The 12,574-nt window shown below is 41.5% G+C and overlaps 2 protein-coding genes across 16 annotated transcripts in view; one reads left to right on the forward strand and one right to left on the reverse strand.

Annotated features, from left to right (window-relative positions):
- LOC108411228 (butyrophilin subfamily 1 member A1-like) overlaps nt 1-3,735 on the forward strand; it is a 17,766-nt gene extending 14,031 nt beyond the window's left edge. For all 15 annotated transcript variants that reach the window (XM_037533054.1, XM_037533056.1, XM_037533057.1 and 12 more), the window contains 2 exons: nt 972-1,025; nt 2,798-3,735. In XM_037533054.1, the coding sequence (XP_037388951.1) occupies nt 972-1,009 (38 nt within the window). In that variant the 3' untranslated portion in view covers nt 1,010-1,025; nt 2,798-3,735. The remainder of the gene's footprint in view (nt 1-971; nt 1,026-2,797) is intronic.
- On the reverse strand, nt 1,186-11,814 carry frg1 (FSHD region gene 1). The gene is made up of 9 exons (XM_017682699.2): nt 11,662-11,814; nt 10,628-10,692; nt 10,388-10,510; nt 8,396-8,453; nt 6,340-6,454; nt 6,055-6,159; nt 3,865-3,956; nt 2,748-2,858; nt 1,186-1,325 (listed from the first exon to the last, which is right to left on the reverse strand). The coding sequence occupies exons 1-9, from the start codon at nt 11,721-11,723 to the stop codon at nt 1,289-1,291; spliced, it is 768 nt and encodes a 255-aa protein (XP_017538188.1). The 5' UTR covers nt 11,724-11,814; the 3' UTR covers nt 1,186-1,288.
- Between the last annotated feature and the right edge of the window lie 760 nt (nt 11,815-12,574).

Consider the following 12,574-nt stretch of genomic DNA (forward strand, 5'->3'; position numbering starts at 1 on the left):
TTCACAGTTAAAGCTATTTCTTCCTCTTAACATGATCATAAATTGTTCCGTAAACAATCCCGCTGCAACAACTCCATCAAATTCTGGATTTATATCTGTGTCTTTGAAGATCATGCATATCAAGTGGAGCTGATGAAATGGACAATGAGCTTAAATATAGGTTATAAAATCAATAAGCATTTTGGTGTACCATGACGATTTTGGCATACATTGTCTGTTCCACTCGCACCAGTACAACACACATTAACACACCACCCAAACAGTACCTGCTCTTTGGGCTCCCGTGGGGTTCTGACCATTGAAGAACAGGGAAGTGGCCTTTCGGTGGTCTTGTTAAATATTAAGAAAAGGTGCGTAGACTTTTGTAATGTAACTAAAAAGGTGAGAGAAATGAACGCAGCTATTTACTCTGTAAAAGTACGTTAAGGATGGCATTTAAATGAATGTTAGCAATAAAACAAGTACAGATAGAGAAATGCCTGGTAAATTTACAGCCTCGCACTAAGTGGTGTTAGTGAAGTAAGATTAAAAAAAGCATAAAAGGAAGTTTTTCCCGTGTCACTTGCAGTATCTGTCAGCTTTCATCTTGGATCTCCTGTTGAAAACAAAGATATGATCTCATTTAAAACACTTTACAAGCCAAATAATATAAAATACATACAATTCTAGCACATATATAGCATTCACCTTATATACCATCCACTTCTTCATCCAATAACCAACAAACATGGTTATTTGTTGTTTTATCCATCCATCCGCTGCATTGTTCGTAATCCACTGTTACTCAGCTATAGCATAAGCTGAAGTGCATCTAAATAACCATACTGTACCACACCAAAATATAATAGCAGTAATAACTTTACCTTTCTCATTCAGCAGTAAATGCACTCCATTAAATGATCTGGGAAGGAAGTGTGAAAGTATTGCAGCTAATGTTATATTTTTAAATGGTGTTTTTTTTTTTTTTATAGCCCTGACTGATAATATGGAAATCATGAGGATTTCTTGAACCTCTAACCATTCAGGTAATAATTTTTCAACAGAGCACCATCATGTAGATATCACTTTGGCATCAAACATGGTTACACCTAAAACACTTAGAAATACCTTAAAATTAGTCCTTACATACTGAAACCAAACGGACGCAGTAATATCAATAATAACATTACTCGGGACACTTGAAACTCTGGTCAAACATGAAATTTAATATAAAACAAAATTGACACCACATTTGCAGAATCTGTACTGGGAGGGAAAAAAAAAAGCATAAAAGGAAGTTTTTCCCGTGTCACTTGCAGTATCTGTCAGCTTTCATCTTGGATCTCCTGTTGAAAACAAAGATATGATCTCATTTAAAACACTTTACAAGCCAAATAATATAAAATACATACAATTCTAGCACATATATAGCATTCACCTTATATACCATTCACCTCTTCATCCAATAACCAACATATATACATACACACAGATTATATATTTTTATATATATATATATATATATTTTTATATATATATATATATATATATATATGTATATATATATATATATAAATAATATTAGAGAGAGAGAGAGAGAGAGAGAGAGAGCTGTTGTCTTGAGAAAACCTCATATCTCCATATTGGTAACTTTACATGAGAAGGAAAAAACCTACTGTAGTTTTAATGTAAGTCAATAGAACCAGACGTCTTTCAAAGTCATGTTGGGTCGTTTCTTTTGCTCCATTCATCATGAAATTTACACACAATGTAAAGAGCAACAGGTCGTTTTCAAAAACTGAAAAATGACAAAAATGGAGATATGAGGTTTTCTTCCGACAGCAACGATATATATATATATACACACACACACACACACACACACACACACACACACACACACACATATATCTATATATCTCTATTTGTGTGTGTGTATTTATATATATCGCTGCTATCAGAACAAAATCTCATATCTCCAAAATAATGACTTTAAAGGAGAAGCAAATACATACTTGACTTTTAATGTAAGTCAAATGGAACAAGAATTATTTCCAGGTAATTTTGGGTCGTTTCTTTTTGTGCATTAATTGTGAAATTCACACACAGTGTAAAGGGCAACATATATTTTCAAATTATGCCAAAAACTGAAAACCTCATATCTCCACTTTGTCATTTTTCTTCCAACTGCAGCAAGATATTTTATATATATATATATATATATATATATATATATATATATATATATATATACATAATTTGTCACTTATTCACATTGACATCAACTCTTTATTCAGTGGCTTTCCTACAGGTTTACTGAATTACTGCAGGTGAGCAGACAGTAGGGTGGCCAATACGACAATATTTTATTTTTACTGTGATAAATCATGTGGCAACATTTTTCTGAGCACATTATTTATATCGTCAGCACTTAAAGAACATTGACCAACTGCATGTTTCATGGCCAAGTCAGCATGATTAGGCCTCTTAAACCAGAATTAATGTAGTGCAGTTTGTAAAACATTGAATGAACCTTAAGTTTCACATTTTTTATTATTATTATTATTATTATTATTATAGTACCTTATGTGGCACGACAGGTTCTATTTTGTATGTTCTAACGTATTAAATATCAGAAAAATGAAATAACATCATGCGTGCTGTGTATCATTGAACCGCTGAATGTCTGTGAAATAATATTTTTTGAACATTGCCGACTCCCACGCGTCATTCGCTTCCAGGTTGTGTGTGGTGAAAAACTTGCTGACCTGTCCAGTAAAGCCTCATGGAATTTTCCATCTTTTCTGGCTTTTTTCAGAGTGCCGCTGTCCTCTTCGTTCACCCTCAGCTTTCTGTCCTGGAAACTCTGGAACTTCTTCCTGTCGTTCAAGCACAGCACAGCCACATTAACAGTGTCAAAGCTTTACAAATTCACAAACGTTCAATGGAGCAGTGATGGGCCGATCCACATTTTTCCGGGTCTGATTACCTGACAATATGGATTCTGACACAAAAGCTCTTTTCACTTCAATCACTATTATTGTTGGTATTGTGTTTAAAGTTGTGTTTAAGGTGTTTAGTCTTCCAGTCACTAGGCAAGTCTGTAAAGGAAGCTGCAGGTGAACTGCTGGTGTGTCACCCTGCACTTTTTCACCCAGACTTTCCGAGACTTAGACATCTGAGGTCCAAATATCAAGCAAATCGTCCGAGAGCAACTGTTGGGCACTGTCTTCCTGTCTGTTGGCATGAACTGCTGGGAATCTCATGCGAAACCACTGCAGCTGCTTGACTAAACGGGTTGTATGTATGACGCAGCTTCAGTTCCACCCCTCGACACGGTGGCTTGTAGCCGTCTTGCTTTTCATCACTTCTTGATTAAAACATCTCTAAACAAATGACATGTTCATCAAACCAACAGCCAACGTCATTCGCTCACTCAGCTTCAGACTGAAGTTGCTGCAGGTTCATGGTAAGATGTGGAATGGAATCTGGATCGGTGACGTTTCATGATGCAGTGGGTTCAGGGTCCAGTGCAAGCTGTGGACTGGAATTCGGATCGGTAAGCGGATCAGCCCCGTCAGTCTGATATCCAATGAGTAATTGACGTCAGTATCGGTCCCGATACCGATATAGGATTGGATCATGGAAAATTAACTGTCCTTATTATCAGTTGGTCCAAAACCAAGTACAACTGCAATTCTAAACTTCAACAAACACCAAGAAACAATAAATGAGTTTGAACAAATGAAAAATTAATTCCCTTTGTTTGATCCGTTACTGAAACGACGAACAAAGCCATCGTTCAGAATCGGCAGGTGTCGGGAATGCGGTCAGATACTCTGATTTGATTTGCAGTGCACTTATGAACACAGAGCTGAGACTCACACGTAGTTGACTTCGCAGCTCTTGACGTTGCCTCGGTCCTCGTCTGCCAGGTCATCGGTCCTTTTCACCTCCCTCTCAGCACACGAGCGGATCTGTGGAGCACAAATCAGCATCACACAGAGACAGCTTATAAACACCAAACCACTCTGAGTGACTGTTTACGTTACAGGGACTGAATAATTCACCAATGTTTAAAAATCTGTGGAAATGCCCCTCAAGTTTAAGAGCTGTTGCTTGTAGTTATTGCTTTAAATCCACGCCAGTGCAAACCCACAGATGAGCGGCGTAGTTTGATAACACAGCGGAAAGCATCTCTGCGTATGTCGGGTATTTTAGAACGGCTCTGAATGTAGCCACTCAGATTTTAGGACTGCAGCTACAGGTTGAGTCGAAAGTCCAGGCCTGATAGTTTTCATCAGTACCGACGTGTCTGCGAGAAAAAAAAAGGGTTCTCCTAGTGCAGGGGTCGGCAACCTTTTTGACTCAGAGCCATAAAAGCAAAATAATTGGAAATTTATTTCAGTGAGAACCACATAATAATATATTAAAACGACGACGACATCTCACTCTAGTGAACCGAAACTAAATACCGGACGTTTGTGATATTCCGCCCGAACATTTTTTTAAGTCTCAATGATAATAGACGTTAATTAAATTAATTATTTTCAAAAGCTGAGCCGCATCAGAGGGATCAAAGAGCCGCGGGTTGCCAACCCCTGGCCTCGTGATCTGACCATAGGATCTAACGCTTCTCTTGATCTGACATGCGCAGGTTTCACTGTAACCAACACCAGGGCCGAGCCTACTAGCCATTAAGCCAGTCAGAAACAGGACGGGGCGGGACTTGCTTTGACCAAACAAATGGATAGATTCAGTAGGAAATCCCGGGAAATACACGTGCGATTTTTTTTCCACCGTCAACGCGAAATGTATAAACTCAGCCATGGAACACAACTATATTAAGCCTATATTAAGAGGAAAATGGAACTGAATAATAATTTTTAATAATTTTAATTTTAGGGCTGTAGTATTATTTATGAGTTTGTTGCACTGTAACTGTTTCAAAATATTTAAAATAAATGCTGCATATTTTGCTATTATATTTTTAAAAGAAATGAATGTGTCCTTGTTCATGTCCTTTAGTCAATGGTTAGGCTACTAATCAATTCCTAGTTTACTTTGGAGTATTGGAGTATTGTTATTGCCACCTGCTGACCGTTCTTGGTATGGCTGTAGTATCTGTAGTCTCCTGTGCTATAGAAGCAATAAGGTATGGATTCCTGAACAGGCCTGCTAGTCCCAAGAGTTCTGGTAATCTGCACAAGCTTCTGAAATATGGGCTTATATTGGGTTTGTTTATCTCATGTCTGAACGTTGTTCATGTATTTAAACAAAATTCAACACAATCTATCATTGAAGGGACTAATTCAAAAGCAAAAACTCTTTGACCGTAATGAAGATCAGGGTTATACATAGACGTATATCTGCACCCAGGGGCCAACAAGTTGTGTCTTAAGTGTGTCGCATACATATCACCCCCACCCTGCTCACCTCCCGAGCAGAGAAAAAAGTTCAGGCTCAGGAATTTTTCCCACTATCACCCCTGAAAGTCACAGGACAGTTTTTATTTTATTTTATTTTATGATTGACTTATCTCTGGAGCCGTCTCAAACAAAATGTGCATGCTGAAAATCCGCAACAAACACAACCTTCAACACCGCATCGTGGAGCCTTGTGACGGCATTTCTCCAGAGATTCTCATGCGGGTTCATAACGACTGGATCCTGCACCTTCAGCTCTGTGTTCAGCACCAGGGACAGCACAATGAGCACATCAAATAGCTGTGCATCACAGGCAACGTTCCCAGTTGTTTGTTGCAACATTCTGTGTTGATGAGAGATATTCCAAATCTGACTGCGGCTCTATTTCTGAGACAATTCTGGTCTCTGATCTGCTACATGACCACCTTCCCATTGGAAAAGCTTGCCCTTGATCAAATATGGTGGCCAAGAAGGCAGTCACGTTCCGGACACAGCCTAAATGATAGGCCCCCTCACCCTATTACTCGCTGGGATATTCCGATCCGTCATTTTCCCTTTCGCTTCTGAAATAAAACTGTCCTGTGACTTTTGACTCACCCTGTTTATATTAGAAAGGCATTACGTGGTCATTTACAAGTGAACAGCCTACCTTGATCATCTCATCCTCTCCAGCAGTCTTACTCTTGGCCACGATGTCTCCGCTTTCGCTGTATGTGATGAAACAGCTGTTTGCTGCCAACAGAGCCATTTTACCCTGTGGAGTAAATAATAGTATGGGTTACATCCGGGCAGCATTACTGAACTGATAGCATCCGAGTCGTAACTGCCCATTTTCAGCAGACCTGAATCCCTGTAACGTTTTCCATATGAACTGTAGCATCTGTTTAGCTGATGAAGTGACTGGTTGTGTTAAACGACTGACGGCTCTACTCACATCTTGGAACACGGGCTCCCATTGCTCCCTGGACCCGATGGCGTCGGACCGCCCGACCACAACGGCGTCCGAGTTTATCCCCAGGTACTTCCCGTATCCCGACTTCAGAGCTATTCTGTATTTAAGAGAATCAGGGCAACTTTATATACAGATAAGGCTTAAAACTGCACAAAACAGTTATCATTCGTATCAGGAGGTGGGGTAACGTGACCATCACAAGACGTCTGGATGTGTTCACGAGGTTAGACGTCTGGGTATAAATTACAGAGACAGGAGTGGCCACTCGATTTACGAGCTGCCGACATGCTACAGTTTTTATGTAGCTCTACGCTTGAGGTAGGACAGTACATACTGGCTTGATTTGAGCCACAAAGAACACAAGTAAATGTTTCTTCAAGCGCCTTAACACAAGAAAAAATGAAAAAAAAAAATCTTTCTTTATAGTATGTAATGGGGTATTTACCAACATGTGAATCTTAGAATTAATATAACCCAGGATTATTTCTATGGTATGTGTTATAGCACATGATTAATATCACCTGGGGTTAATTCTAAGGTTTGTTTAATAGCAAACGATTAAAATAACCTGGGATTATTTCTACAGTCCGTTTCATAGAAAGGGATTAATATAATCTGGGATTACTGCAACCGCTTGTTTTAAAACGCAGGATTAACATAACGTGGGATTATTTCTACAGTCTATTTTACAGAAAGGGATTAATATAATCTAGGATTATTGCAACCACTTGTTTTAAAACACAGGATTAATATAATTTGGGATTATTTCTACAGTCTATTTTATAGAAAGGGATTAATATAATCTGGGATTATTGCAACCGCTTGTTTTAAAACACAGGATTAATATAATTTGGGATTATTTCTACAGTCTATTTTATAGAAAGGGATTAATATAATCTGGGATTATTGCAACCACTTGTTTTAAAACACAGGATTAATATAACCTGGGATGATTTCTACAGTTTGCTAAACAGCATAGGATTAATGTGACCTGTGGTTATTTCCACTGTTTATTTTACAGCATGTGATTAATATAATTTGGATAATTTTACAGTTTGTTTTATAGCGCAAGATTAAGATAACCTGGGTTTGTTTGCACATTTTATTGCATGGGATTATTGTATACTTTCATCGCACAGGAATATTTCTACAGTTCATTTTAATTAATTAATTATTTTTTGCGAGGATAAAAACAATACTTCCAATCACAAAAATACAATTCACCAATTCCTATTTTTCCCCCTTTTGAAAACATATATGTAGATGTACACAGTCACGTACACACACATAACAAATCTACCCAAACAAGATTTAACAAAAAAAAAAAAACATGGATAAAAATGATGGGTAAAATAATTAAATTAATTACAAAATACCGTGTATTAAACAATAACCACCCCCCCACCGACGCCCCCTCAGCTCATCACGACCAGCACAAATATTGGTAGTTACATATATACAACATAAAAGGTACCACAAAAACAAGCACACATTCAATCGGGTAATCAATCTCTATATGAGTGAAATAGGAAATAAAGGGTTGCCATTTATGGAAATAATCTCACTCTCCATCCCTCTCAACGTGTATTTAATTTTCTCAAGTTTAAAAAAAAAACAACAAACAAACAACGTCCTTGAGCCACCGGGATATTTAACAGACTTCCAATGCAACAGTGAGGTGCGTCTTGCATGGGCTGGAGGTTAGGGAACTGGCCCTGTGACTGGAAGGTTGCAGGTTCGATCCCCAGGGCCGACAGTTGTGACCGAGGTGTCCTTGAGCAAGACACCTAACCCCCAACTGCTCCCCGGGCGGCGTGGATAGGGCTGCCCACTGCTCTGGGCAAGTGTGCTCACTGCCCATAGTGTGTGTGTCTTCACTAGTGTGCGTGTGGTGTTTCACTTCACGGATGGGTTAAAAGCGGAGGTGGAATTTCCCCGTTTGTGGGATTAAAAATGATCACTTAAGTTAACTTAAGAACCTTCTCAGGGTTTTGTCACAACAGCAAGCCAACAGCCATCTGTTTTGTGCGTGTTGTACCTGGAGTCTGAGAGTTTGATGGCTGTGAGCTGTTCAGGTGGGTCAGGTCCCTCATCATCTGAGGAAAAACAAGAAGAAAAAAAAAACTGGTGTAACATGTTATTGATCTACTTTCCAGCTCACAATAGATAAGAACCACTTTTTTCCACGATGAGAGAAAGAAACAAAAGAGATTATCAGTAAACAAGCTTATTTAATAAACCAACATACGTGCATCCATTATAAGTCAACTCAGGAGTCTTAATACACAAGCCGACTGACCGCCTCAGAGAAGAGGAGCTACAGGACGTTCAGCCTGAGTGGACGCTATTAAGCTTAAATGGTAAACTCATGAATCATTTAAGACAGGAGACCTGGCTGAGCGCATTTATCCCGATTACAGTTCGTGCTGGCATGTATGAAAAGTTCATCCCTCTGCTTCCACTCCGAGAGAGCCACACTTCGGTTTTGGTGCAGTGGACATCTAATCAACTCCAGATGACCGTAACAGTTACAGCCAGTCGCTCTCTAATTAAAAACGCCACCCAGTTTCCATTAGCGGCACTAAATTGATTTCAGGAGGGGCGTTCAAAACCGTTTCATAAGCGCCATGCTCGCCGAACATGGCTAAATGCTTCGGTCAGCCGTAGAGGGACATGATAAAGCTGGAGAAAACAATCGGGTCCGCTTCCTTCCGGTTAGCGAGCGATGAAATTGCGGCACGCTTCGCGGGAGTGGCTACGCTAATAGCGAATAATGATCCGGAACCATTTCTTCTGCTTTTTCCCTGCCTTCCCTCCACCCACTGAGGAAATGAATGAGCTCAGGGTGACAGGGGCGCACGTAGGAGATTCTTTTCTTCGGTCAGAGTTGTTACTTTTGCGCAATTACAGGCTCCATTTCCCTTAGAAAGGCTCTTCATATCCGCAGACGTTTCTTCGAGCTCTTTGAAAAGCAGAATTGCTTAAGAGGAAAATATACTTGCTAAATAATCATTTCTTTATAATACGAGACCAATTACAGAGACCGGAGAGTGCACTACTCATTCTTAGACCACTGAAACAACAATGGATTTGTAAAAGCAACCAGGGAAGCAGGATTTATCGGTTGCTATTATATTTACCAATAAATGGAAAGACACAATTATCGTTATTGCTCTGATACTGAAATTAGTCATTTAGAATCAAGGATTTTTAGCTAGCGCATGAACTAAAGCATATACAGAAGAACGTGTAGTTCATGTTCAGTGATGGTGGGAATTCTCCTTCTTCTAGACCCCAGCAGAGCACCATCTGCTGGCCACTGTCCATTTGATCAGCTCCACTTACTGTGTAGCTGCACTCTGTAGTTCTACAGTTACAGACTGTAGTCCATCTGTTTCTCTGATACTCTCTTACCCTGTTCTTCAGTGGTCAGGACCCCCATGGACCCTCACAGAGCAGGTACTGTTTGGGTGGTGGTGTGTTAGTGTGTGTTGTGCTGGTACGAGAGGATCAGACACTGAGTGTTTACCTTCATCAGTGGTCACAGGACGCTGTCGGCTGGCTATTTTTGGTTCTCAGTCCAGCAGCGACACTGAGGTGCTTAAACACTCCAGAAGCATGGCTGTGTCTGATCCACTCAGTTCAGCACAACACACACTAACACACCACGACCACGTCAGTGTTACTGCAGTGCTGAGAATGAACCACCACCCAAACAGTACCTGCTCGGTGAGGGTCCATGGCGGTCCTGACCACTGAAGAACAGGGTAAAACAGGGTTATTTATATATTGAACTGAATCTGCAGCTGTTTTCTGGAGTCTTTTATACTGTGAGAATTGAATATAAAAATATAGCAGTAGCCCTTGATAACCTAGAAAAAAAATATTTATCTAAGCGTCTAAAATGGTTTTACTTTGGGGGGGGGCTTTACTGGGGAGACATGACTGGGCAGCTGCTAGTCTCTGGTGAACCAAGAAACCTGGAGTAAGTTGTGAAAATGATAGCGAGTGCCAGGCCTTCCTTTACTACCTTTATGTGGCGCTCCGACAGTGAACAGCCCCGTGTCCAGAGCGTGGATGTAGGAGCTGTTGTGCATCTCTATGGCCACCGTTCCACTGATTTCCCCAAAACTGTGAACGGTCCACCAGCCGCCTGGAAAGAAGAGCACAGAGGGTCCTCTGAGCCATTGACATGCCTGTACCTCTAACCAAGTCAGAGAAATACCAAACAGATAAAACGGGGAACGTGTGGCGCTAAACAGGGACACACCAACAACATCGGGCTTCTCCTCATCATCATCTCGCTTTCTCTTCTTGTCCTTGTGCTTCTTCTTTCTGTTGTTGGTGGAGAAGATGGAGAAGTCAGATCAAATACATCAACAAGTCAAGCACAGCAGAGAAAAACTGCCAAGTGAACATGAACGGGAACTTCTACACACGACCGCCGCACTACAGCAACGCATGCAGGGAAGGAAAGGATCTGAAGGCGCTGCGCATATTTCAGTGGTCAGTTAGAGACGCAGTCCATCTGCTGATCCCCTTCATCAGCGCTCAGGTTCTGAGCCGCCCTTCCCTGGGGATGTTTAGGACGGGGGCATGACACAACACTGTGGTCAGAAGCTGGCCAGTGACGGCTGATGAACTACACAGCAGCGGTTGGACTACAGGCTGCAACTGTACACCTGAACAGTGGAGATATAAGGCAGGTGAAGCTCTTACAAGGTGGGTGTTTCTAATAAAGTGGCCAGTGAGTGGAAGTACGAGGCAGGTGTTTCTAATAAAGTGGCCAGTGAGTGGAAGCACAAGGTAGGTGTTTCTAATAAAGTGGCCAGTGAGTGGAAGCACAAGGTAGGTGTTTCTAATAAAGTGGCCAGTGAGTAGAAGCACAAGGTAGGTGTTTCTAATAAAGTGGCCAGTTAGTAGACGAGGAGGTTTACACAGTGCCCGACTAAAACATGACTGCGCATTTACTGGTCACTTCTGGACTCAAAACCAAGTTAAATACCGACCTTTTAGTAAGAAACCCTGAATAAACAATGATTAACAGGCTTCACTCCACAGCAGGAAGCACATTAGCAGCTCACACTCGGTCAAAACACACAAAACTCACTGTAAACCCGAGGCTGAGGTCGGTTTCCTATTCGGCTCCTTGTTCCAATTTTCCCGGTCCACCTTAAAAGGTGCTGCAGTCGCGTTCCAGCAGTTCAAGCAGAGCGGAGCTGCTGCCCATTTAAGGTGGACCGGGGAAATTCGAATAGGAAGCTAACGCTGTGTACAGCTTGGCCCGGCGAGCTGCTGCGTTACCTCTTGTCCTTCAGTCCCTTTAAAACGAGCTTGGTGGATTTTACATGTGAATATTCAGCCATGACTCCGCCGCTGACTCCCCTCCAAAACAGACGGTCGCTGTACGGCGGCCGCGGAGGCACATCCGGGCATTCGCGTTCGCTGTAAACTCGCTGCTCCCCCTGGAGGCCGGATGGCAGAATTACAGGAGCGGAGCTGTTTACAGTTTATCCGCCCTCCTGAAACCAGTCTGGGGCTGAGACCCCTCAGACCCCCGGGAGCAGAACCGGTCAGGCCTGACTAACACTGAACAACACATCAGACCTCCAGCAGGGCAGGAACTCGAACCTGAGAGTGCCTGGATAATTACAGTCTGTACAGAGAGAGAGAGAGACAGAGAGAAAGAGAGAGAGAAAGAGAAAAGAGAGAGAGAGACAGAGTGAGAGAGAAAAGAGAGAGAGAGAGACAGAGTGAGAGATGTAGAGAGAGAGAGAGAGAGAGAGAGAGAGAGAGAGACAGATGTAGAGAGAGAGAGAGAGTGAGAGACAGAGATATATATATATATATATAGAGAGAGAGAGAGACAGATGTAGAGAGAGAGAGACAGAGAGATGTAGAGAGAGTGAGAGACAGAGAGATGTAGAGAGAGAGAGACAGAGAGAGAGATGTAGAGAGAGAGAGATGTAGAGAGAGAGAGAGAGACAGAGAGATGTAGAGAGAGAGAGACAGAGAGAGAGAGACAGAGATGTAGAGAGAGAGAGATGTAGAGAGAGAGAGAGACAGATGTAGAGAGAGAGAGAGAGAGAGACAGAGAGACATAGAGTCAGAGAGAGAGAGAGAGACAGATGTAGAGAGAGTGAGAGACAGAGAGATGTAGAGAGAGAGAGAGACAGAGATGTAGAGAGAGTGAGAGACAGAGAGATGTAGAGAGAGA

This window comes from Pygocentrus nattereri, chromosome 22, assembly GCF_015220715.1.
Source record: "Pygocentrus nattereri isolate fPygNat1 chromosome 22, fPygNat1.pri, whole genome shotgun sequence".
NCBI classification, from domain to species: domain Eukaryota; kingdom Metazoa; phylum Chordata; class Actinopteri; order Characiformes; family Serrasalmidae; genus Pygocentrus; species Pygocentrus nattereri.

Coding starts and splice junctions, on each gene's coding strand:
- frg1 (XM_017682699.2), bottom strand. CDS start 11,723: ATGGCTGAATATTCACATGTAAAATCCACCAAGCTCGTTTTAAAGGGA. Junction 8,454..10,387: donor TGTCGGAGCGCCACATAAAG/GTAGTAAAGGAA, acceptor GTTTTTCCTCAG/ATGATGAGGGACCTGACCCA. Junction 6,455..8,395: donor ATCAAACTCTCAGACTCCAG/GTACAACACGCA, acceptor TCTTAAATACAG/AATAGCTCTGAAGTCGGGAT.